The 25,519-nt window shown below is 56.6% G+C and overlaps 1 protein-coding gene across 1 annotated transcript in view; it reads left to right on the top strand.

Annotated features, from left to right (window-relative positions):
• The window catches only part of SLC9A1 (solute carrier family 9 member A1), a 44,860-nt gene extending 20,349 nt beyond the window's left edge, over positions 1–24,511 (top strand). Inside the window, exons 2-12 of the mRNA XM_037498323.1 lie at positions 12,680–13,140; positions 15,944–16,194; positions 16,774–16,991; positions 17,925–18,127; positions 19,307–19,396; positions 19,913–19,983; positions 20,102–20,275; positions 20,471–20,585; positions 20,740–20,841; positions 22,094–22,166; positions 22,734–24,511. Coding sequence (XP_037354220.1) covers positions 12,680–13,140; positions 15,944–16,194; positions 16,774–16,991; positions 17,925–18,127; positions 19,307–19,396; positions 19,913–19,983; positions 20,102–20,275; positions 20,471–20,585; positions 20,740–20,841; positions 22,094–22,166; positions 22,734–23,068 — 2,093 coding nt within the window. The 3' untranslated portion in view covers positions 23,069–24,511. The remainder of the gene's footprint in view (positions 1–12,679; positions 13,141–15,943; positions 16,195–16,773; positions 16,992–17,924; positions 18,128–19,306; positions 19,397–19,912; positions 19,984–20,101; positions 20,276–20,470; positions 20,586–20,739; positions 20,842–22,093; positions 22,167–22,733) is intronic.
• The last annotated feature ends 1,008 nt before the right edge of the window (positions 24,512–25,519 follow it).

Here is a 25,519-nt window from a genome sequence, read left to right as displayed (position 1 = left end):
ATGGCAAGGCCAACCTGCTGGAACTAGCAGGTGGGAGAGAGGCACGGACAGAGCCTCCCAGTGATGTGCTTAGAAGGGGGTGTAGGGTAGGAGCACGGCGCTACCCCGTGCAAGGACTGGCTTTGGAGTGGGACTCTTGGGTGTAAGTCTCAGCTCTGCTATCACCTTGCTGTGTGACCTGGACCGAGTCCCTGCCCCTCTCTGGGCTTTGTTTTGTATCTAGAGGGGTTAGATTAGAATGGCTGGAAAGCCTCTGCCTCCTTAACCTCCTCTGACTTCTTGCTGTGCCTCTTCTCCCCAGGAGAGGCCTGCCCTCCCCGCGCTGTGCCTTGAGCCCTGGGCCCGCCTGGCACCGGGATGAAGGCCTGCAGCCGGCCGTGTCCTCATCTTTTCTCTGCAGTGTCCTCTAAAAGGGCAGCCTCCTCTGAGCATGCTCAGCTCTCACATCTACTCAGCCCGTCTGCTGGCTCCTGGAGACCTGAGGTGACAAACTGTCGCCAGTGGGCAGGGAAAGGAGGCAAGAGAGACCCTCCAGGAGTGACCTCTGTCTCAAACTCCACTGTGCTCAGCCAGCTGCAGTTTTTGAAAACAGGTGGGAGACTTTCAGGGCATCTTCTGGAGATAAAGGCCTTAGGGCACCTGCATCTGCATGGCCCAGGCACATGCACAGCTGCAGAACCTGCACTCGGGTCTGCAAGGAAACGTACAGATTATACATGGGACAAGTGGGCTCGGTGGGGCTCCAGAGAGCTGCTGCCTCCCCTCAGCCTCTCTTTGCCGCCTTCCGCCTCTCTTCTACCTCTTAACCTCCTCTCAGCTTCCTCTGCCTCCTTGAGCCTCCCTGAGCCGCTCTCAGCACCTCTGGGGACTCCTGCTGGCCAGGGTCGTCCTGGAACCCAAAGAGGACAGGGACAAGCGCCAAGCTCTGCCTCGGAGTGGCTGCCTCAGGCTGTGGCTGCTTCCCTGGCGCCTGAGCTCTGGTGCCAGCGGGCCCTCGCTCTCTGGGCTGGGGACCGAGTGCGGAGAGGCAGCCCTGCCTTAGCTGAGCGCCGGCTCTGGCACCTTCACTTCAAGTACATGATCTCATCCGATCCCCACACAGTCCTTTGAGATAGCAGTGATTTTCAGCCTACTTTTCAGATGAAGTAACTGAGACTTGGAGGATGAGTACCTGCCAAGCAGACATGGCTAGTAGGTGGCAGAGCCGGGAAACCAGGCTTCCGGTTCTCAAGGGGGTTCCCTGCCTCTCCGGACTGGTGACTGAGTTTCGATTGAAACTTGGGACAGATCCCTGATGTGAAAACCTGCTTGTTTTTCCTAAGGCCTCCCTTCCACGCCTCTCCTTCGGGATCTCTCCACCTGCCCCTGCACGGCACCAGGCCCAGCCCCTGTGTCCCGGTCCCCCAGAGTGCAGGCTGCCACCTCACCTCAGAGCCCAGCAGGGGGACCGGGCCCAGGCTCCACAGTGACTCCTGTTCAGGCAGGGGGCCCATGATTTTCCCAGGATGCCCTCGTCCAACCTGTCAGGCAGCCGCAGAGCCAGCCGAGAGCTGGAGGGTAGACACAGACACGCTCTCCTCCCCAAGATCTGAGAGGCCCCTGCCACCCCACCCCTCCCTCCAACCTGCACTGAAAGCACAGTTCTCACAGTGAGTGCTGCAGCTTTGTTTGTTTCCTCTGAGTCTCTGCTTCCATCTCCTCCTCATCCTCACAGCCCCCTGTCCCGTGGGTTAAGTGGCACTGGGCAGAGGAAGGGGTGGGCTCAGGGGCAGTGCTTTGATTTGCCAGGGGCCACAGAGAAGCCCCCTAGAGCTGGGACAGCAGTCAGCCTCCTTGTGGGTAGGACGGGGTTCTTCACCGCACCCCAGGCTACCTTGCAGTGACCTCACTCTACGCCAAGGCTGTTCTGGGCCCAGACACCACGCTTGTTGGCACAGACGAGAGTATTACAGAGCCTGGCTTTGTCCAGCAGCAGAGCTCACTGGTGTCAGAGCTGGAAAGGCTCTCAACACCCTCTGAGGATGGAGAAACTGAGGCCAGAGAAAGGCAAGAACTTGTTCAAAGCACCTAGAGAGTTGGTGGCAGGGTCTAAAGAGGAAACCCAGGTGTCCTGACTCCCATTCCAGGCTTGGTTCAAGCCATTCCTCTCCCCAGTGTAGCTGTCTGGTCTCGAGGCATTCGGCGGTCAGATGGAGGCAGGCTCACCCGTCCTGCTAGAATCTGCAGGTGGCAGCACAGCTGCCCCTGGAGCCTAGACTTAATGTGCACGCTTGGACAGCTCTGCCTCAGGGCGCTGGGCCCTGGGCCCAGGGGCCCAGTTCCAGCTCCCAGGATTTCCTCCCTGAGGTGCTCCTAGGCAGGACTTCAATGCCACCCCAGGTTAGAGCCTGCCCGAGGCTTTGCTAGGGTCACCAGCTGGGGCTGGAATTCCCTCCCCGGGATATTTAAGCCCTGGGTGAGCACTGGCCCGGGAGTCTGAAGTCTTGGGCATATGACCTGGCTCTGCTGCCACCCATTTGATCTCGGAAAGTCTTTGGACTTCTCTGAAGTTCCGTTTTCTCACCTGTTGTTTACTGTGCAGGGGTTTCGTGAAAGGCCAGAGGAATGGCTGCTTTCTGACCATCTGAGTGATTATTTCCTCTCCAGCCTTCATGGTCATCTATGCCCAGTAGAAATTCTCTACCTACACACTCGTTGCCCCTCTCCTACCTTTCCAGATGCTGCTACTTGGCCTGGAAGGCCTCCCAGCACCTCAGCCCCAGCACTTCCTCCAGGCTCAGGTCAGTTCAGCTAGTGCTTCCTGCACACGGTGCTTAGCGCCAGACCCTGGCAGCCAGGCTAGATCCGACAGGGACTCTGCCCTCCATCAGGCCGCCTCAGCAAGTCTTCATCCTTGCCGTGTGCCAGGCTCGGTGCTAGACACGAGGTCAAAGATGAATGGGATGGGGACCTCGAGGGGAATCTGGAGAGGAGATAGCAGCCAGCCGCACGGTGTGAACACTGTCGGAGAGACCGTGTGTCCCCGAACCTGAGTGTGGCGAGAGTCTGCCCCGCTGGAGGAGGTGTGAGCTGGGGCCCAGCACACCTCAGGGCTCTCAGGTCTTGTGTGGGCCTCCCCAACTTGTTAGGCTTTTGAGGCAGGAGATGCTCAGACGTTGAGCGAGTGTGGGTGTACCGTGCACCTGGCCTGTGGGAGCTGGGGCCTCGGAGACAGCCCTGGATCGGGGGAGCCGTCAGCAAGCACGTCCAGGTCTTCAGGAAGTGGTAAGTGCTATAGAGAAAGAGAAGGCAGGGTCAGCAGAGGGAATGCACTGTCCCCTGTGCAGTGCAGAGCATTTCAGAGGGAGCAGCAGGGTCCAGTGCCTGAGGGGGGACTGTACTTGTGTGCAAGGAAAAGCTCAGAGGCTGTGGAGCTACAGGGCAGCTGGTGGGGTGCTGGTGGGTTTGTGGGGTGAGAGGGAAGTGCCAGGGTGATGCCAGCATTGGGGCCAGTGGTCATGGGACATGGGGATCACTGTAGGAGCAGGGGTGGGGTTACAGAAGGGAAGGTTCAGCCCCTGTCACTCTGCTGTCCCACCCCATGCACACCCGAACTCAGCCACCTCAGGGTCACCCCCACCCACCCCTCTGGCGCCTCCCACCTCTCTGGGGCACTCCTGGCTCATCCTCTGCAGGTCTTTTCTCTCAGTGATGTCGCCTGGCACTTCTGAGCCAAAATTGAGGGGTGACTGACACCCCTTCTTCATTGCCACCCCCAGATGCTGTGAAGCACGTATTAGATGCTGAGGTGAAGAGCTGGGAGGGGCTGAAGGAGCACCGTATGTCTCCACCCGGCCAGCTGTACCTAATCTTGTTCTCCCCTCACAGCCAAGTGTCTGACACTGGCTTTCTGCAGGGCTGTTGTCCTGGAAATGGTAACATTTCCTTGTGCTAACTCCCCACCGCCACCTCTTTCTACTCCACCTCCAGACCCAAGTGTGAGGATACTGTGAGCAAGTTCAGGTTATATATGATGGATTGAATTCATTGTTAGGCTTCTCAGCTAAGTGACGTTCAAGTGGTAGGGACATCAGCCATTTCGTATACTCAAGGTCCATTTACTTCACAATTTGCATTCTGCAAACTCTACCCCACCCCTACCAAAAGGAAAAGAAAAGAAAAAATAACAGCTTTCCCATGGCTCTAAAGTTTCTAGAAATGGAATCTCTCCGGGTGTGGGACAAACTGGAGCTTGGGGCTCCTGCTACTGTGTGCAGGTCCTGAGAGCGGGCTGGAGGAGTCACAGACAGGACCCAGGAGGGGGGGGTCATGGCAAGGGGAGAGCCCCAGCTGGGAGCCACGCACCAAGAAAGGAAGCGGATGGCACCTCAACACTACACTAATTCCAGGTTCTGCTCCGGCTCGAGCATTCTGTGCTTTCCCCTCTCCTACACTCCAGGGTTGAAATTCAGGAGCTGAAAAGACCTCCCTTGTGAGGGAAATGATGAAGATTTCTCTAATGCCAACCATACCACAGGGAGGAGAAAGTGGAAGCCAAGGCCTCAGAGGCCAGGGGCACTCGAGGCTCTTAGCAGAGAATCTCAGACTATGCCACCCCAGCCTTCACGCTGTGCATCTCTGCAGAGCAGTCAGGATGAGAAGGCACAGGCCACGCCTTACCTACAGGGAGTCATCCACTGAGAGCTGGGGGGCTGGGGTGGCCTGGGCCTGCGAAATTGCTCTGTAGCCCTGAGTCTGTGACTCTGGGGGAGGTAAGTGCTCGTCCCTCTGAAAACAGTATTTGGAATAATAATAGTACCCTCTGCGTTAGAGTTGCCGAGGGAATAAAATAAGATCCTGTGTTAAAGTGCTTGGCGCAGGCCCTACCTCATAGAAGCAGGATATAAAATGTACCATTTATACAGAATTTTAAAAGTATAGATGCAGGAGAGTGTAGAAGTTTGGATATCAAACTGTCAACAGTGTAGACTTGGGAGTTGGGGGGTCTTACAGTGGGTATAGAGAAAATGGAGAATCACTAGCAGGTTATTCTTCTGCTTAATGCACTCACCTACTGTTGGAAGAAGTTGCAAATGACCACCAGTCATGTTTAAAATCCCTAATGCAATATATTTCCACTTGGAAAAAAGTAAAAATAAACCAATGTGTATGACAGGGCCCCCTACCAGGGACCCAAAGCAGACAGGCTCTAGACAGACGTTCTGGAAGTCTGAAGTCTGACCCCACCCCTTGAGCTGCCACCCGGACTGGCTGCCTGGGGACCGCTCCCTTGCCAGGTCCTCTTGTTGCCTACTGGAGTTCTGTATCTTGTCAACACTCAGTGCCTGTTTACTGCCAGTTCCCAGCCCGGTCCCTCCCCTCCCCCGGTGTGAGTCATCTCCACCTCACTGCACTGCACGGGGACTTCCATCTGCAGCCTTTCCTGTGGGGGGTGGGGAGAATGTGCTGGAGCAAAATTCATTCAACAAATGTTTATAGAGTTTAGGTGATGGGGGATAGCAGGGGAGGGCTGGGCTAGGTACCAAGAGATGCTGCCCTCGCTGGGGATGATGAGGAGGGTCAACTGAAATGGATCTTTGAGTCCCAGGGAGATGGCTGGTGGGAGAAGAGGCAGGGCCAGAGTAGGAGGTGGCTCAGGCCTGGCCAGGGTGATTGGGCCAAGCCTGCAGCATCATCTCAACCGCCTTGACTCAGTTCCTTCCACGACCTGCCTGCCCTACTTGCGTCGCAGCGTCTCCCCCACTGTATGGTCTTGTTTCTAGGCTGGCTGGAGGTTTCTGGGCCCTGGAAAGTCTTTTAAGGTTCTCTGTTCACACTCTCCCCTCAAACCCCTTACCTTTGAGACACCCCCCCCCCTTCAGCCCCACCTCCTTTAAGCAACTACCACCTTTCCCTTTGCCTGCTTTCCGTGAGTCACTTTCTTGGGACCCAGGCCTTGAGCTGCGACGCCAGGTGAACACCGATACATAACTCTGCTCCTCAACTTGGAGGAGCACCTCAATCAACCGGGGGTTTTCAGTGAAGGCTTCCCAGAGGGGGTGACACCTGCACTGGGTTTTGAAAGGTGGGTAGAAGTTCAAGATGAAGACAAGTTTTCCTCTGGTGCAGAAGTGGGGTTTGGAGACTTCCAGCCGCTGGAACACGGGGTTGATGGAGTTAATTTCTAAGGGTGGATGCTGAGCTGGGCCAGGATCAGGAATCCTGATTGCAGTTTACCTGCTCAGAGCAGACGCTCTCCTTAGGCCTCAAGAGGGCTCTGCAGTCGCTGCAGCACTCTGCTTATGCTCTCAAGTCTCCATGGCTGCCCAGCCCCTCCTGTCTGCGTGGCATTACCTCTCCTGTGTCAGTCATCCCTGAAGTTTGTCCACTACTCCACAATGGACTAGTGCTTCAGTGTCCAGTCCTTCTATTCTCACTCGTCTCACACAAGGAAACTGAGGCCCGTCTGGTGCAATGATTTGCCCAAAGCCTCATTGTTGGTGACAGGCGGGGCTGGGTGGGCCTCAGACCTGAGTTTTGGCGCCTGTTCCCACCTGCTGTTTTCCTTGCCCCAGGTGGCCCAGCGTGTGCCACTTGTGTTCTCAGCTAGCTTTTAAGCTAATTCCGCCCAGGCTTGACGTTCTGGAGGGTGGGACTGTGTCTCCCTGAGACTTGGGTTAAAGCAAGCAAGCATCAGAGGTGCCATTTGGGGGACAGGTACTAGAGCAGATTTATTTAAGACTGTTTTGGTGGGGGAGGCGCACTGCACAGTCTCTTTCTGTTGCTCCTGACAGCATCATCTTCATTGACTCAGCTTAGCACCAAGAGCTGGCCATCAGACCTGGGGTCCAGTGTTGCTTCTACCACTCCCAGCTAGGCATCCTTGGGCGAGCATCTCACCTCTCTGCACCTTGACTTATCTTCACAGCAGCACTCCTGATTAGATTTTGGCAAAATCTTGAAGTCAGCCTGCCGTCCTATTTGTTTCTCTCTCCTTTTCCTCATCCATTCATTACCATACATCTTTCTGCTATATGCAGGGTTAATATGCTGGGCTCTGAAGACAATATAGTTTATAGAATGGTTTTTCTCCTGCTTCTCTGTCTGGCAAACTTCTATTGATCCTTTAAAACCCTATTGAAATGGTCACTTTTGGGCCTCCCCGGTGGCGCAGCGGTTGAGCGCTGGGTTGCAAAGCTGCCCGCAGCCTCTGCAGCGCCGGTTCGATCCCCGGCCACCGGGTGAGGGTCCCACATGGCATGCAGACCTCTCCTGTCTCGCCCGCTGCTCCCCTCAGCGGTGTACTTTGTCCATCTGCCTGTTCTGCTCCCTGCTCTGGCTCTGGTGAATGCTCTCACCCTCCTGCACTTCTGACTGTACCCAGTGCTTGTATAAATAAATAAATAAATCTTTAAAAAAAAAAAAAAGAAAAGAAATGGTCACTTCTCTGGAAGTAACACCTACTCTTGACATTTCAGAGCAAACCCACCTCCTTCCTCTTCCCTATACTTACATCTAAAAAGTAAATTTTATCTAATTTACAAAGAGTTAATGCCTATGCTGGAGACCCAGATAACTCCAGAGAGTTCTCACCCTTAGGGAACTTAAAATCCAGTCATGGACAAGTGCACACCAATGAGTAGAGTGAGTGATTCATATTCTCCTTGAAGAAAATTAGGGTAACAGCAGTCCCCACTTTTTGCTAACATTGAGGGCTGACTTTGTTTGGCATTCTTCACCCTTTTTTTTCTCCTCTTGTACTCCAGAAGCCCTTGAAAATGGGCTTTTGCACAGATGGGGAAACTGAGGCTAGGAGATATAAAATAACTTGCCCAAGGCCACCCAACTAGTCAGTAGCTACACCCTGATGAGGACCCAGGGCAGGAGGTTAGTGCCACAGTCTCCCTGCTGGTCTACCTGTGAACTTGCCGAGGCAGCAAATCAGTCTGTTCTAGTCTGGTTTATCTTTCTGCCTGGTTATAACTGATGTTGATAATGGATGAATCAACACTAAGAAGAATCAGACTCAAAGAATCAGAGCCCCCGGGCCTCCCCTGGTGGCGCAGCGGTTGAGCGCTGGGTTGCAAAGCTGCCCGCGGCCTCTGCAGCGCCGGTTCGATCCCCGGCTGCTCCCCGGCCACCAGAGGAGGGTCCCACATGGCGCGCAGACCTCTCCTGCCGCCCGCTGCTCCCCTCAGCAGTGTACTTCGGTCCTTCTGCCTGTTCTGCTCCCCGCTCTGGCTCTGGTGAATTCTCTCACCCTCCCGCGCTTCTGACTCTACCCAGTGCTTGTACAAATAAATTAAAAAATAATAATAATAAATCTTTAAAAAAAAAGTAAAATCTTAAAAAAAAAAAAAAAAGAAAAGAATCAGAGCCCCTCCTACCCCCAAAGGACCCTGCAGCCCCCGTGGAGCCCATGGCTGGGTACATACCAGGCAGGCACAGGCTGAACACTGTGAATTCCTACCTCCTTCTCTAGGAGGTTGATAGAAAAGACTGAGCCCTCCTATCTGAGTTAATGCAGGAGGGCTTCCTGGAGGGGGCAAGGCTTAAAAGAGGAAGCATTTCCCAAGGTCTTTATTAGGTCAGTAGAGTGGAAAGGAGCAATGATGAGACTTCCCTGGAGAAGAGCCCATGGAAAGAAACACTACATCTGGTCCTCTGGGAACCATAAAATTTAAGACAGGAAACTTAAGACAGGAAAGAAGTAGAATAAATAGATTGGGTTTTAGAGGTAAAGGAGGAAAGTTTTATTTTTTGTTTTAATTTTTGGTTTTGTTTTGTTTTAGCCTGAGAGAAGCTTGAATGTGTTTGTAAACAGAGGGAAGGATGCCAATGAACCACTTTGGGCCTCTGTAGTCCTGGGCTGACCTCCCCTTAGAAATAAGAAAACCAGAGCTACTGTGATGGGTGGCTAAGAAGACAGCCTCTGGAGCCAGACCACCTGAGCTTAAGTCAGTTTCCAGCTCTGTGGCTTTGTGCCAGTTGTTTATCTTTCTGGACCTCAGTTTCCTCAGCTCTGAAATGAGGGGATGCTATTTGTGGCCTCCTGGCACTGTGGAGGTGCGAGTATAAAGGATTGTAGGGTGTGGGCTTTCACTGGAGGTGTTGCCTTTCATCACCGTAGTGGAGACTGGTTGCTGGGGCAGTTGAAGAGGGAGTTAAAGAAATGGAATCGTTGTGCAACCAGGATCCCTTGGGACCTGGCCGAGTTGCAGCCCCAGAGCAGTGCTCGGGTCTGGAACTGGGACGGCAAGGCCCCTCACGTGCCCCCGGGTCTCTGGTGACCCCAGCACTGGTGGGCCAAGGAGGCCCTTTTCCCAGCACTCTCCTCGGAAGGCCCGGGCCAGGGGAGAGGTGCAGGAAATAGGATGGGGTGTGTGGTGTCCCTGACAACCAAGGGTGATGTGGGGCAGCTTGCTGGCTCCAGCACGGCTGTCTCACAAATGGGGACCGTCAGGAGCGTAAATAAAATGTTCATGGGGTGACGCTCAGGGAAGCTGCAGAGGAATCCGGAGCCCCTCACCATTGGAAGCTTGGTCAAGTCTGTTTAGTGTGCCTTTGTGTGTACCTGTAGGTGTGTGTGTAAGAGACAGTGCATGAAAGTCGTGAGTGTGTGTACGAGCTGTGAATGTGTGAGAATGATTACAAATTAAATTTAAAAAGAGATTGGGGGCCTCCCTGGTGGCACAAGGGGTTAAGCACAGCACTGTGAAGCTATCCGCAGCCTCTGTAGCACAAATTCGATCCCCGACAGGCCAGGGAGCTACCCACATGGTGTAGCAGACCTCTCCAGTCTCGCCCGCTGCTCCCCTCAGCAGTGTATTTCAGTCAATTTGCCTGTTCAGCTCCCCACTCTGTCTCTGGTGAATCCTCTCAGCCCCCTGCATCTCTGGCCTGTACCCCAGCTTTTGTATGAATAAATAAATCTTTAAAAAAAATAAAAAGAGATTGGGAGCCTGGGTGCAGGACAGTGAAGGAGTGTGTAAGCGAAAGAATGTGAAAGTGAGGGTGCACACATGAGTGTGTGTGTGACCGTCAGTGAATGTAGGTAAATGTATGTGAGAGGGTGGGTGGACATGTGTACGAGTGAGTGAGTGTGCTCAGGAGACGTGAGAATACGAGTGTGTAGTGTTAGGTGCAGGTAAGTGCCGTTTCACCCAGCACCCCAGGTCCCAGCTACCACTGAGCCTGCGTAGAATGAGGGCCACCCCCACCCCCTTCACCTAAAAGGGGCGCCAACCAGACATATCAGCAGGTCTGCGGGGTGCAGAGATGTGGAATTCCACACGGCCCTGTGCTGAGAGGCCTGGAGCCCCACAGGGGCCCTGGGCTGGAGGGGCCCTGGGTGTGAGCTTCGTGGTGGAACTGGCCATGTGACCTTCCTGGTCCCTGGTGCTTTGGAGTCTCAGTCTCCCAACCACGTGGTGGAGGATCTGGGTGACCCCAGTTCCAACTCTCAAGGGGCTGGATTTGATTCTAAATGCCTCTGCCCCACTCCTAATTCCATCCTGGTGACATCACCAGCGCAGCACATTTGGGCCCTGGAAGTTTTGCCTCATTTTTGGGCGTCTTGGAATCTGCCTCAGTGCTGGGCCTGTCAGGAGGTCTCAGCCCCGCCCATGCCCCTCTCACCAAACCAGGTTTTGGCAAATGTCCTGCACTTTCAGGGACCTCTTTGGGGTCATGCAGTGGGGTGAACTGGTGGAGCAGGGGGCCTCGGGAGAGGAGCAAGCCAGAACAAGCCCCGAGATCCACCCCTCCTCCCACCCTGGAAGTTGCTTTCCAGTAACTTGCCACCTACCCTTGGACAAGAAGCCAGGCGTGGATCCCAGACCTTCCTCCTCAGCCTTGGCCCAGCCTTCCCCACCCTGGCCCATGAGGGCCTGGAGGTCCCTCTGCTCCGAGAGGCATGGGCAGAACAGAAGGCTCTGGGAGACCTGCTCAGGAAACACGGCTCCTGGGAGCTGACTCACTGCACCCGAGTCAGGAGGCCAGGACCTGGTTAGTCCTGCGTGACCCAACCTGTCCTGCCTCCTCTGAGCTCCACTTTGTCATGAGTCAAAAAAGAATGCTAGCTGTCCTTTCACCTAGTGATGGACACCCATGACCGAAGGTCAGGAAGAGCAAGCAGGTCATCCTGCGAGCTCCTCACGGAGGCTCTGAGCCACCTTGGCATCCCCAGAGCACACTATGGGCCTGGCTCAGAGGAAATAAAGGCTCAAGTGAAGGATCAGCGAGCTCTCCCTGTGACAGGTTTGAAGCGCTTTCAGCCAGAGTGGAACTCCTCCCTTAGACTCTGGGGAAGCCCTGAGCCTTGCTGAGCCCCAGCTTTCTCTTCTGCAAAATGGGGACAGTGCCCCTTGCACAGGGCTGTTGTGAGGACTAAGGAGACGCTCCAGGCCCTGGCACAGCACCTGGCATCTGGTTCACCTGAGGAGAAACGGACATTCCTCCTGTTACTGTCCTTGTTCCACACGCAGTTGCTGGCCTCTGGTCTCCAGGACACAGTCTGGCACTTGCTGAGACCAGGACAGCTTCGTGGAATGGCCTGATGGCACAGACCGGTGGGGAGGCTTGAAATGCGAGGTGCGGTGGCAGCTGTCACCAACCTGCTCTGGGCTCTTAGTCTCTCCCTCTCCAGGCAGATGTTGGTGCGAACGCCAGGGCAGGTGGGGATAGGGTGTTGACAAAGGTCAGCGGCTGAAGCTGGGCTCCTGGCCTTGAGAAGCTGCTTTCTCCCATGCCTGCTCTGCTCTCCTGAATCCACATGCTGTCCTCACCTGGGGAGAGGGTTGGTGCAGAAGGGCATGTTCGTGCCTTGGCAGGGAGGAAAGATAGGAGAGGTTGATCTACTGACTGTGGGGCTTGATGGAACTGGGGAGTCAGATCTGGATTCCAGCCTGGGCCTACTGCTGTTTTGCTGTGTGACCTTGGGCAAGTCCCTTCCCCTTTCTGAGTCGCAGATGCTCAATGTGGGATTGGGCTAGAAACAGTGACAAATAGGGTTTGCCTCACAGGTCAAAACTGATTGCTGTGAGAGAGCAATCTGCAGCTGTGAGCAGCTCCATTTGGGGAGTCTGCGCTTGGAGGTGGCTGCGTGCGCTCTGCAGGCTTGCAGGGCCTGGGCCGCATGACCCCCACATTCCTGCTTGCGCTGACGTCTTGTATTCTTCTGTGCGCCTCTATGTCTCTTCCCTCCACATCACTTCCCCGCCAGCCAGTTGTTTCCCTTCTGCTTAGACACCTCCATAGCCGAGCGCCCTGACCTCCCTCAGAGTTGGGAGGTTGTTACGCCCGGTGTTGAATTCCAGTCTGCACTTGTACCCAGAGAGATGACTGGGGTTCAGGTAATGCTGTGAGGTACTCAGAGCCTTGGTAATGTTTAATTTCTGCCTTCTGAAGGCCTAAAGAGCTGCCATGTTCTGCTATTTTATGACTGTGACAGACAGTCTCTGCATATTCCTTGAAAACTGCCCTTAAAAACACCATCGGGGTTTATCCAGCCATCCTGCAGGGCTGGTGTATCCCCTCCGTCTTACAGCTGAGGGAGCCAAGGCTCAGTGAGCAAAGTGGGCCTCCGGACAAGGCTGGGCTCCTCTTGCCAGCTCCTGTCCTCGTCCCCAGCCCTGTCCCCAACCTCCTGTTCTTCTGGCTCCCCGCAAATCCACGGCGTCCATTCTCTCGCCCTCCCCAGGTTTCCATGTGATCCCCACTATCTCGAGCATCGTCCCGGAGAGCTGCCTGCTGATCGTGGTGGGGCTGCTGGTGGGGGGCCTGATCAAGGGTGTGGGGGAGAAGCCCCCCTTCCTGCAGTCGGATGTCTTCTTCCTCTTCCTGCTGCCCCCCATCATCCTGGACGCCGGCTACTTCCTGCCGCTGCGGCAGTTCACCGAGAACCTGGGCACCATCCTGATCTTCGCCGTGGTGGGCACGCTGTGGAACGCCTTCTTCCTGGGCGGCCTCATGTACGCCGTGTGCCTGGTGGGCGGCGAGCAGATCAACAACATCGGCCTCCTGGAAAACCTGCTGTTCGGCAGCATTATCTCGGCGGTGGACCCCGTGGCCGTGCTGGCTGTATTCGAAGAGATTCACATCAACGAGCTGCTGCATATCCTTGTCTTTGGGGAGTCCCTGCTCAATGACGCCGTCACCGTGGTGAGGGGCAGGGGCAGCGCCCACGGGCACAGGGGCCAGAACCCAGTCCGGCCCATGCAAACCCCACACCCGCCCGCTGCTAACAGCGGCGTCCTGCTCACTGTGCACCCAGCGCTAGCGGGTTGTCTCATTTAACCCTCGTGACAGCCTAGAGGTGCTCACCGTTCACACCTTACGGGGAGGAATCAGACCAGAGCAATTAAATAACTTGCCAGAATGTGACAGAAACAAGGTTAGAATCCAGGTCTGTCAGGATCCAGGCCCAGGCTCTTGGGCTCTCCAGGTCACGTGCTCCCTCCCTGGCTTGCAGGGTGGCGTGATCTTCGTTAAATTACATAGCCTCTCTGTGCCTCTGTTTACCCTGAGGGTGTTTCAGCTTTCATGGAGACTTTGGTTTGTGCAGTTTGGGGATAGCAGTTATAGAAAGGGCCCTTATACCCCCAAACTCAAGAAAGGGGTAAGTAGAATGGGTTGGCCAATGTTGGCCTCTCTGGGCCTTATCTTGAGCAGCTGCAGGGCCCAGGCAGGGCAGCCCCACGTGCTTTCACAGGCCCTCCCTCCCAGCCAGCTTCCTCAGGAAACAGATGTGTGTATGTGCACACTTGCCGTGTTAGGGAAATATCCCAGCCCCCTCCTCACTGGCCCTTGGGAACCAGCTACACATACAAAGACATGCATACACACCCACTGCACACTCACACATACCCCCCTCTCCTCTGCCCCAGCCCCTCAGGAAGCTTCAAAGAAGGACAGACAGTGGTGGTCAGCAGCCAACAGCCTAAGCTTCCTCCTCCCCTGCTCCCCAGTCGTTCCTGACAGCCCTGGGTAGGGCAGCAGCCTGGCCTGAGCCAACAGGCCTTGGTCCTCATCTCTTCTAGTACCAGCTCTTGCTCAGGGTGACTCATAGCCTCAGTTTCCCCATCTGTAGCCAGGATCCAGTACCCAGCCTGTCATGCCCTAGGATTTTTAGAGCAGTCATTCACTCATGTCTGTGTAACCAGTGGATGCCAAAGACAAGGCCCTCTCCAGCTGGGGTGCAGGCTGTCACTGCTGGGGAGCAGTGGGGTATGGTTATATCAGGTGGACACGAGTGTCTGGTCACCTTGGACCCGTGGCCACACCTCCTCACAGTGGTGGCAGTGAAGGTGGCTACATCCTGTCTGAATATGGGGTGCCTCATCCAGACCCCGTGGTAATTCCATAAGGTTGGCACTGCCTTTAGCCCCAGATTTTCCAAGTGAGGAAACTGAGGCACTGAGAGGTTATGTAACTCCTCCAAGGTCATGTTAGCTGATAAGTGACAGAGCCAGGGTTCAGTCTACATAGTCTAAGTCCAGAGCCCAAACGCTTACCACTATGCTCCACAGCTTATCCAGTCCCCGGGATGTACCAGGCCAGAGAGGAGGACCCACTCTGCCTGCCCCATTGCCCGGGTTGTGAACATTGAGCACCTGCATCCCCTCAGGCCATTTGCTGAGAGCTCACCTGTGTCCCCTGCAGGAGCTCTTCCCTGTCCCAGGCAGCTGTGGTCCAGGCCACACCACAACTGGCCAGTGTTCAGCAGCTCCCCTTCCTGCATGGCCCAATCTGGCCCTTTCTGGAGTTCTGGGCATAGGCATGAGCACCCTGTTTCCCAGATAGCTGGCTGTAGACCTTTGCTTAAGTCACCCCCCGCCCCCGGCCCCATTCTCCTTGCCTCCAGGTGCTGCCCAGGTACTAGGGCTTTGAACATTTCCTTCTCAGAGAGCCTCAGACCCCTCTTTGTCTCCCCCAGTACCCCCCAGGCCTGGAAACTCCCAGCTCCTTTCCTGGCAAAGCTCTCTAGGCCTAGACTTGAGTAGGTCTGGCAGCCTAAGAGAGGGTAGAACCTCAAAGCTGAACCTGCCCAGAAGGCCCCCCCACTGCGGTAGAGAGCAAGTTCTGTGCCCAGTTCTGCTGCTTCCGGCTGGAGGCCCTCTGAGCCTCAGGCGATCAAGGAATATGTCCTTGGCCCACCTGCCTCACAAGGCTGATGTGTGTCAAGCAGGATGATGATGGTCAAGTGGCTTTTCAGTGTGTGAGGTGCCACTGACATGCCTGACGAGAGTGTCACAGTGACTATTCGTGTCCCAGCCCAGGAGACGGGACCTAGGAGAGGCTCCGTACTCCCTGGACTTGGCTGTTCATCACAACCGTCGTTGGGTAGAGATTTCTGGGCCCCACCTCCAGAGTCCAAGTAGGGGTTTGACCTGGCTGTGTGTATTTGCAGAAAGCTTGGAAAGTTAAGCTTAGGTTAAGTTAAGGTTAAGAAGCCCTGTCCTAGTTCGCTGTCTGAACTTTCCCTGCTTTGTGCTGAAATCCAGAAGGGACGTGACAAGGTCAGGCAGGGAGGGGCGGACTCGTGGTGCAGGTGTGGCCAGCACTGTGAGCCTTCTAGCACTTTACCTTGATGAACTGGTGTATTCCTCACAACAGCCCTATGAGATAGTTACTGTTACCCTATATTATACACAGGAAATCTGAAGCAGAGGGAGACTGAGTATTTTCCTGTGTGCAGCTAGGGAGGGGGCACAGCCAGAATTCCAACCCATGCAGACTGGCCTCAGAGCTTGTGCTCTGGACCAGTGCTTGCTGTAGGACGACGAGGCTCTGGATCCGGGAAGGAGGTTCTGAGCACTCGCTTGGCACCAGGGTTTCTCTGCCTCCACGTGGCCTCTCCTTGTGGCCATCGTCCACAAAGAGGACAGGGTCACCGTGGGCGGACCCCAGGGCACCGTGGGGCCAGGGCCCTGTCCTCCCGACCAACCTGCACGCCCTCCCCCAGGTCCTGTATCATCTCTTTGAGGAGTTTGCCAACTACGACCGCGTGGGCATCGTGGACATCGTCCTGGGCTTCCTGAGCTTCTTCGTGGTGGCCCTGGGTGGGGTGTTTGTGGGAGTGGTCTATGGGGTCATCGCAGCCTTCACCTCCCGCTTCACCAACCACATCCGCGTCATCGAGCCACTCTTCGTCTTCCTCTATAGCTACATGGCCTACCTGTCCGCGGAGCTCTTCCACCTGTCAGGCATCATGGCGTGAGTCCCATGAGGGGCGGTGGGGAGGCTGCCCACATGGATTCCCCAGGTTTGTAAGGGACATAAGGAAGCACCCCGGAGCCTGGCCTCCAGTTCCAGGGATGAGACGTCAGCGTCAGGCTCCCGGCCCTGGGACTGCCCCTGGAAGCCACTGAGCTTAAAGTCCTGGTAGTCTCAGTCTTGCTTCTCTGTCCCTTCATTTGTCTCAAAGCCTTTGGGTTAGAGCTCAGACGGGTGCTTGAGCCCCCCAGGCCCAAGATCCCATTAAAGTGAGGAATCCTGGGGGTCCTGAGGCCTCCCTGGGTATGGGGGTTCAGGGGAATATGGAGAGGCATGGGTGGAGAGATGTTCCCGATGGGGGGCATCAGAAGCACAGCAGTGGGGCTGGATGGGGGTTCAGACCACAGCGAGGAAGGTAGGCCAGGAGGATTGGGCCCCAGGAGTGGGCACCAGGCCAGGAGGGTGGGGCTCATTCTGCATGGGGTGTCTGACCCATGAGAGGAGCTCAGGAAAGGGGTGCCTGGCAGCCTCTCTGGCAGTGAGGGACTTGAACCCCGAATCCTGCTCTTCCTCATGCAGCCTCATTGCCTCGGGAGTAGTGATGCGCCCCTATGTGGAGGCCAACATCTCCCACAAGTCCCACACCACCATCAAGTATTTCCTGAAGATGTGGAGCAGCGTCAGCGAGACCCTCATCTTCATTTTCCTGGGCGTCTCCACCGTGGCCGGCTCCCACCACTGGAACTGGACCTTCGTCATCAGCACCTTGCTCTTCTGCCTCATCGCCCGTGTGCTGGGTGAGCACTGGGCCCGGGCGGGGGCGGTGCTGGAGCGGCTCCCAGTGCATCCGGACAGGAGGGGTCCCCCTTCCTCTCTGCAATACTGAGGCCTCCATCGTGGCCATGAAGGGAACGAGACGTGTTTGCAGTGGGTCTGATTTCCGGGGAGACTGCACCACTGTGTCAGAGAGGAGGGAGCTCGGATGTGTGTGCGGAGGGGACGGGGGTCACGGCCCCAGCCATCAGTGTTCTCTGCACTGGCGAAGCCGTGTGTTGCTCCTCTGGACCTGGACTGCAGACAGGACCAAGCCTCAGTCCTTGGCTCATATTCCAGGCAGAGCCCCCCCTCAGTGAGGTCCCCTCTGGAGCTCACCCGCCTTCCCTCCGGGGTTAGGCCTGTGACCTGGCCTGGCTGGGTGTCACATTTGCTTAGTGCACTGTTTTTAAATTCCTTTATTCCTGGACCTCATCCTCCAGAGATTCTGATTCTGTGGGTTGAGTTTGGACCCAGACCTCTGCATTTTAGTAAATTCTTTTTTTTTTTTTTTGTGGGACCCTCGCCGGTGGCCGGGGATTGAACTGGCTCTGCAGAGGCTGTGGGCAGCCTCGCAGCCCAGCGCTCAACCGCTGCGCCACCAGGGGAGGCCCAAATTCTTATGAAAAATTTCAAACTCCCGCACACCCAGCATATGTAACGGTCATTGACTTGTTTCCTCTCTTCTCCCACCCTGCTCCCAGCCTCCAGCCCTGGAGGCCTGTGATCTTGCAGGTTGGGGGCCCCACTTAAGGATTCACTCAATTCTTGGATTGAAGGATTCAGAGCGCCCCGACTGAGGGGTCCAGGGTGGGAGAGGCTGGGCAGGCTAGTGGTGGAGGCTTCCTCCAAGAACTGGCTAGCGCAGAAGTCAGGAGGGTCAAGACCTCCTGACCCCTCTCCCCCTTCCCCGACAGGTGTGCTGGGGTTGACTTGGTTCATCAACAAGTTCCGTATCGTGAAGCTGACCCCCAAGGACCAGTTCATCATTGCCTACGGAGGCCTGCGAGGGGCCATTGCCTTCTCCCTGGGCTACCTTCTGGACAAGAAGCACTTCCCCATGTGCGACCTGTTCCTCACTGCCATCATCACCGTCATCTTCTTCACTGTCTTTGTGCAGGTGCTGCCCGGCAGGGGACAGCCCCACCTGGGGACCTCAACTCTGCCAATGACCCAAAAGGAGGCCCCGTTCTAGTCCCAACTCCACCAATTAACTTGCTGTGCAACCTCGGGCAAGCCACTTCCTCTTCCTGGGCCTCAGTTCCTTTGGTCGTAAAGGAGAATTGTGAATATAAGTCATCATGAAGCACCCAGTCGGAATGTTAAACAACCAGAAGGCTACTCAACCCAGTTAGGAACCCCAAGGTGTTGGGAGAAATGAGGACAGTCAGCAAGCCCAGGGTGTTCATTGTAGACCTTTAGGGAAGTGATTTCATATCTTGTATCTCACTTCTGTATCTGTAAAATGGGGATAATTTCCCAACACAGGAACTAGAAGGGTCACTGAGCCGGCAGTGGGAGGCCCAGAGCCAGCCCAAGCTCTGCTATGTCTGGGATCCCCAGAAAGACCTCTCCCTTTCTCAGAGCCTTAGTACCCTATCTGCAAAGTGAGGGGTTTGGACCAGATGTTCTCGAAGAATCTTTCCATTATGCTGGTCAATAATTTCTGTGCCTTTATAAATGATCCAGGCTCAGCTAAGAGCCAATAGAACCCCAAGGAGGCCCAGCCTGGGAGGTGTAATTGCTGAACCTTACCTGGCCTGTGACCTGGAGCGAGAAAGGCTCCACCTAGGCCTCTGTACCTCCACCAGCCCCCCTCCGTCCTTCCTGAACATGAATCCTCACCTCACCCCAGAAGGGAGAGCCTGCGATCTCAGGCGGAGCCTGTTTCTTTATCTGTAAAAAGGGACAGTGGAAGGCCTTGCCCCTTGAGGTCATGGGTAGGGAAGCCCTGATACTTGTGAAGCGTAAGTGCAGTTAAACCATCTGCTACTGTTATTGGGTCCTCCTCAGTCATAGTCCTTGAGGGGGCAGAGCAGAGATGGTCCTACCCACAAACAGCCCTGACATCCCCGGCACTTCAGAACACAGCAATGGTGGGGCCCACACCTGAACCGGGGCCCTCAGGCCCTGGCCTGGCTCGCTGAGCAGAGTTTCTTTGGCTGGGTAGGCTGCCAAACATCCGGCTTCAGGAAGAAGCAGAACTTCCCAGCCCTGGGGTCCTGGGGGAGGTGAGCAGCGCCTGCTCTCCCTGTCAGGGGCACAGGACTGGGGTGCCTGACACCTGCTTGCTCCCTAGGGCATGACCATCCGACCCCTGGTAGACCTGCTGGCTGTGAAGAAGAAGCAAGAGACGAAGCGCTCCATCAATGAGGAGATCCACACACAGGTACTGGCAGGGGCTGGCCTTGTGCAGGAGAAGCTCAGGGATCCAGGGAGCAGCTAGGCCTGTGTCCATGCCCTCTGCCATCCCGCCTTCCATATCCCAGTGCCTAGGTGGTCCTGCAGCCCCTTGAGTTCACCAGGCCACACCCCCCAGGGAGTGTGTAGTATGTAGTATATAGCAGTGGAGAGTAGCCAGAAACCTGGGAAGAAAGCATCAGGCCATCTCTGCCTCTGTTGGGAATCCACCCAGGCAGGCATCAGGCACATGTGTGTTCAGAGAAGGGTGGCTCAGCAGAGCGCCCCCCAGTGGCAGAGGATTTGAGCTGCTGAGTTGTTGAGTTGTTGCTGCTGAGATTCAGGATGAGTGGGGTGTGGACGCCACCTCCTGGCTTCTCTTAGAACTACAGGGAAGGGCTGAGCAGCGCTGCAGCTAGGGTGCAAGGTGGGGCCACCTATTCAGGAGGCCTGGTAGGGGAGGAACCCGATAGTGAGCCCTGACCTGGCCCTGGGCCCGTTTCAGTTCCTGGACCACCTTCTGACAGGCATCGAGGACATCTGTGGTCACTACGGCCACCACCACTGGAAAGACAAGTAGGTGGCAGCCTGGTGGGCAAATGGGTGGGAAGGGGCAGGTAAGGGTCTCCCAGGGCCTGGGTGTCTCCCCACTCCTGGGAGCTGGCTCCATTCATCTCCTTCCTGCTCCCACCAGGCTCAACCGGTTTAATAAGAAGTATGTGAAGAAGTGTCTCATTGCCGGGGAGCGCTCCAAGGAGCCCCAGCTCATCGCCTTCTACCACAAGATGGAGATGAAGCAGGCAATCGAGCTGGTGGAAAGCGGTGGCATGGGCAAGATCCCCTCTGCTGTCTCCACGGTCTCCATGCAGTGAGTACCCACCTCTCAGCTCTGCGCCGCAAACCACCCCCTCCCCACTAACCTGGTCCCCTTGGGGACGAGTGCAAGGACCCAAGGCTTTGCCTGTCCACCCAGGCCATCCAGAGATGACCCCCTTCTGGCCCAACCCACAGGCTTCAGGGTCACAGGAATTTTCTTGACCTAACCTGTGTTCTGGTGTCCCAGAAACATCCACCCCAAGGCCCTGCCTGCTGAGCGCATCCTGCCAGCACTATCCAAGGACAAGGAGGAGGAGATTCGCAAAATCCTGAGGAACAACCTACAAAAGACCAGGCAGCGGGTAAGGGCTTGCCCCCCCACACACCCCCGCCTGGCTCCCCTGTGCCAGAGGAGACCCTCTCTGCGCCAGCCCTGCCCCCTGCACATGCCAGAGTCCCCCTGCCCCAGGCCCGGCTTCGGGGCCTGCCCCCTCCTCACAGCTGCTCCCCCCACAGCTGCGGTCCTACAACAGACACACGTTGGTGGCAGACCCCTATGAGGAGGCCTGGAACCAGATGCTGCTGCGGAGACAGAAGGCCCGGCAACTGGAGCAGAAGGTGTGCGGACCGGAGCCAGCTCCTGCCTTTCTCTGGAAATCTGGGTTCTTCTTGCACCCCCGTTTCTAAGCCCCTTTGAGAATAGAGCCCCTCTGAATCTGGTTTTGAAGGCTGAGCCCCAGAGCAGGTTCCAGCGAGCTCCCTCCCCCAGCACCTTTCCTCAGAGCACGGCAGGCCAGGCCCCCTCATTGTATCCCCAAGCATCTGAGCTAGAAGAATCTGTCCATGTGCTCTGTCCAACCCCCTGATTTTCTGGTAAGAAAACTAAGACTGGGGGAGGCAGGCAGGGACCTGCCAAAGTCACCATGAGGCACACGCGCTTTGTCGTTTGTTCAGGAATGTCTGTTGAGGCCCCTAAGGGCCAAGCAGCAGCGTGGCCTCTGTGGACTCACAAATCAGCCCGCCCCTCCCCTTACCTGGCTTCCCATGCTGGGCCAGAGCCCCTTGACCAGGCAGGTGGTGGAGTAAGCTTAGGAATAAGAGCCCGGAAGGGAAGTGGGCAGAGAGGTTCAGGCAGAAGGAAGAAGTGGGCATAGTTCCCAGTCACAGAATTTGGCCCTTTTTAGAAATTGAAAAGTCCGCTCTCAGGGAGGTTTGTTAATGGCTTAAGGTTTTGGGGTCTATTCCAAGCACGTGGAGAGTCTCGAAGGGCTCTAAGCACAGGGGTGATGTCACATGGGGGGGTGCCAGGTGAGGGCAGAGGTAGGGGAGATGGAGAGGCACGTGTAGATTCTAGGCATGTTTGGGGGGTGGAAGTACAAGACGTGGCCACTAACTTGAGATGGGGCTGAGGGAAGAGGGAAAGGAGATGGGGTCCTGTCTGACTGGGGCAGGTGGGAGTGATGGCTGCCACAGGCGACACCCAGGATGGAACAGGTTGAGGGAAGACCAGGCCCGAGCTCATGTTCAGCCTCCTGTGTTAAGACCCCAGGGCCACCCAGGCCCAGGTGTGCACTCCTGATGTGACTTTATGGGTCAGGGCCGCAGGGAGGTGCGGGCTGAGGCAGAAGGCTGGGGGGCAGTGTCACCAGGAGACGGTCCCCAGGACACCAGGCAACTTGCTAAGAGCCTGCCCAAGCCCTCCCAAACCCAGGGCGCCAGCAGGCCTCTGACACAGGCAGGTGAAGAGTCTGTGGAGGAACCGCCACAGACAGAGGAGAACCCTGGACACGCCACTGGGGGACGCCGCCCCCTCCAGGTGCCCCCTGAGGGGCTTCCCTCTCTCATCCCCTGTCTGCACTTTTTCTGTCAGATCAACAACTACCTGACGGTGCCTGCCCACAAGCTGGATTCTCCCACCATGTCTCGGGCCCGCATCGGCTCAGGTGAGGTGGATGCAGGGTTGCTAGCGAGGGGCTTTGAGGCTGGGTCCGAGCACTCAGGGCACTCAGGGCCATGACACCTGAGCGTGAGGCTTCCAAGGAGCAGGCTCTCTCTCAGGCTCTGAGCATCAGGTGCGGTTGGAGCTCCCCCGAGGGGGCAGAAGATTGGCTCTGCTGTCACCCCCAGAGTTGAGCACTCCACGTAGAGCTGGGTGCTGACAGGGCCTCTGAGGGGAGGCAGGAGGGGCCCCACCATCCGATCTCCAGCATGTGGGGAAACAGGGTGGGCCTTCCCTCAGGCCTGGGCCCCAGGGGCAGATGGTGACTCAGGAAGGAGCCCTGGTTCCTGATTTGAGAACACCTGAGGGAGCCCAGGCTTGAGGAGGGGAATACCGTCTGAAGGAGAAAAGCAGCTGGGGCTCGTCCAGGCCTGTGTGAATTCCCGCGAGCATGTTGGGACTGCTGCGTTCCAGGGAGCTCCTGTGGGTGTTGCTGACACGGCTGAGGTGGGGTGCGTGCTGGGCAGCACTCAGGGAGGAAGCCAGCTTGTGCCTTGCTCTTGGCCCCCAGATCCGCTGGCCTATGAGCCGAAGGCCGACTTGCCTGTTATCACCATCGACCCGGCCTCCCCACAGTCACCCGAGTCCGTGGACCTGGTGAACGAGGAGCTGAAGGGCAAGATCTTAGGGCTGAGCCGGGACCCACCCAGGTTGACGGAGGAGGAGGACGATGACGGGGGCATCGTGATGCGTTCCAAGGAGACCTCATCCCCAGGCACCGATGACGTCTTCACCCCTGGGCCAAGCGACAGCCCCAGCTCCCTGAGGATACAGCGCTGCCTCAGTGACCCGGGCCCACACCCCGAACCTGGCGAGGGAGAGCCTTTCATCCCCAAGGGGCAGTAGCCCCCGGACCAGTGGTGGTGCCCGTCCCGCCACAGACTCTCCCATGGAGCAGGGGCTGCTGGGGAAGCAGGGGCGCCCCTCGTCCTTCCTGCCCGGACTGGCCCTGCTCCCCCCAACGCATGGCAGCTGGGCCCACAGCCCCCAGTGCAGCACGGCTTCCCGCCTCCCTCCCGTCAGAGCTGCCGTCCCGATCCATTCGGCAGAACTGCTGGGCTGGGGAGGCAGACCTGCCCTTTTACTCCAGGCTCTCCCACACTGGACTCGGGCCTCTGGGTCTCCCCGACCTCCGTGGCCGCCCTCCCGCACTCCATCAGCCTCCTCATTCAAACCAATCTTAGTTTCTAACCAAAGAGCCTCTGGCTCAGCCTTGGGCCCACGTGAGAAGGGAAGGAGCCGAGGCCTCCCGGGTCTAAGCCAGGCCCTTCTTTAACAGGGAAAGACTAGGGGGACCAGGCCTATGATGGCAGGAGCGACATTCCCACCTCCTCCTGCCAGCTCTGTCACCCTGCCAGCCACCTGACCTGTCCTTACTCGGAGCCGCGGGCTGAGGGCGTCCGTGAGCTTCTCCCGGTGGAGCTGGGACACATTGCACCTGAGCTGTGACTCAGAGCTTTTCAGACTGTGCCCCGCTGGGGACCACCGGCCCTGCAGACGCCACTGCTAGGGGAGGGACCATCAGGGGCTCCAGAAAGTGCTGCCTTTTTTATGTTTCGTTTGTTCACTCTTCCATGTACGATTCTATTTGCACAGAGGGCATTCCTATTTTAAAAAACTCTGGCTCAACAGCTCTGGCCCTCCTACTCCAGAGAACTACCCTTCCTCATGCGTGCCTGTCTGCCTGCCCAACGCTCTCCCCCCAATCAGTCCTCTGCCTGCTGGGCTCTTAAGTGTAGCCCCAAGGCTCTGATTTCAGAAGTGCCCCACCCCCTTCCTGATTCTCTCTAACTTAAACGCTGGGCTCCCGGCACCTTGCTCCTGGGCCCAGACCTCAGTCCCTGCTGGCCTCTTCTTTCTTCCCCTCCCCCCAGTGGCCCCTGGAACATCTCCCTCTCACATGCACCATGCTGTGAAGCCCTGTCCTCAGGGGAGCAGGTCTCCCTGAGCATCTCCCACCCAGGTGGGACGGTGGGGGGGAGTCCTGAGGCCTTTGCTCACAAGCACACACTCCTCTCCCCCAAGCCACCATGGCCAGGCCCAGGCTCACTGTCTGTCCTTCCCCAGGGCGCTCCCCCAGGATTGTGCAATAGTCAGAGTCTCCCTCTTCCCAATGGACTGGGCAGCGGGTGCTCATCCGTCCTCTTCTCCTCCCCATGCAAGTGCTGTTTTGGGCAGGAGTCACCACGTGAGGGTGACATTGACAACCACGTTCAAAGCCACCACAGCTGCTGCTGCTCTGCCGCTGTACAGAAGAAATCGAATCTTTTTCATATTCTAATAAATCCGTGTGAGTTTTTAATAGACTTGAGGGCTGTTTCCTGGGGACCTGGAGCTTTGGGGAGGAGGGTGGCCTGAGGGGCCCTAAGGTCTTAGCTCAGTGGCTATTGCAGAGACAAGCTTAATCCATGTCAGCTGCTGTATGTAGCACGGTGGTGAGCAAAGCAAGGTGCTCAAGGGCCTTCAGCCTCGCAGCGTTCATGGAACATTCTTGCAGAACCCAGTGTGTTTGTAAATAAAAAGCCAGGAGAAGGTAGTGGAGAAGGGGGGGCTTCCCAAAGTGATGTCCTGAGACAAAACTAGAGAAGGAGCTGAGCTTAGCCAGGTGAAGGTTTCAAGAGTTCCTGAATATTCTACTTAGGATCTGTACCTGTGAACACCCTATGATCTGAGGAAAGACCAGGGGCTGGGTCAAGAGCAGGACTAGGGGAAGCAGGGATGAGACCTTGCTGCCCACAGTTAAGCTTTTGCTCTTTCTACTAAGGCAGGGAACAGGCACTGAAATCCTCCTGTTCTCACCTGTAAAATGGGGCCAATGATCCCTGGATGAATTATGCTCAGGTGTGTAAGGGCTCGGCCAGCGCTGGTGTCCAGGGCTTACTCAGCAGAGCCTGGATCCCTGAGGTGCATTTCCAGGAACTGGCCACCAGAGGGCAGTGGGACCCTGGGGCACACCCAGGCAAAAGGACGGGGGGCGGGACCATGCCATCTGCTCCTGTGTCCATGGGTGTCCCAACAAGAAAAGGGCCCAACGAGAGATCCTGAAGAGCCTTCAACTAAGGGATTCTTTACAGAAGTGTGGGCAGCATTCCGGGAACCTACCAGGCATGGGACCCAGGGCTCCAGCTACAGGAAGCCATTACATCCCCCAGACCTGACAGGAAGAGAGGAGGGCCTGGAACTGTCATGGGTGCAGAATAAGCCCCTGGCAGGCAGGGAGCAGGGGTAAGCTTGGGTCCTGCAGATGCCTCCCCTTAGCCAAACCCAACCGGAAGGGAAAGCGCCTGAGTGACCCCA

This window comes from Talpa occidentalis, unplaced genomic scaffold (genome assembly GCF_014898055.3).
Source record: "Talpa occidentalis isolate TD23 unplaced genomic scaffold, MPIMG_talOcc4v2.1 talOcc4.9, whole genome shotgun sequence".
Classification (NCBI taxonomy): Eukaryota; Metazoa; Chordata; class Mammalia; order Eulipotyphla; family Talpidae; genus Talpa; species Talpa occidentalis.
Note: the sequence above shows the minus strand (reverse complement) of the source record. Positions and strands in the feature narration are given on the sequence as shown.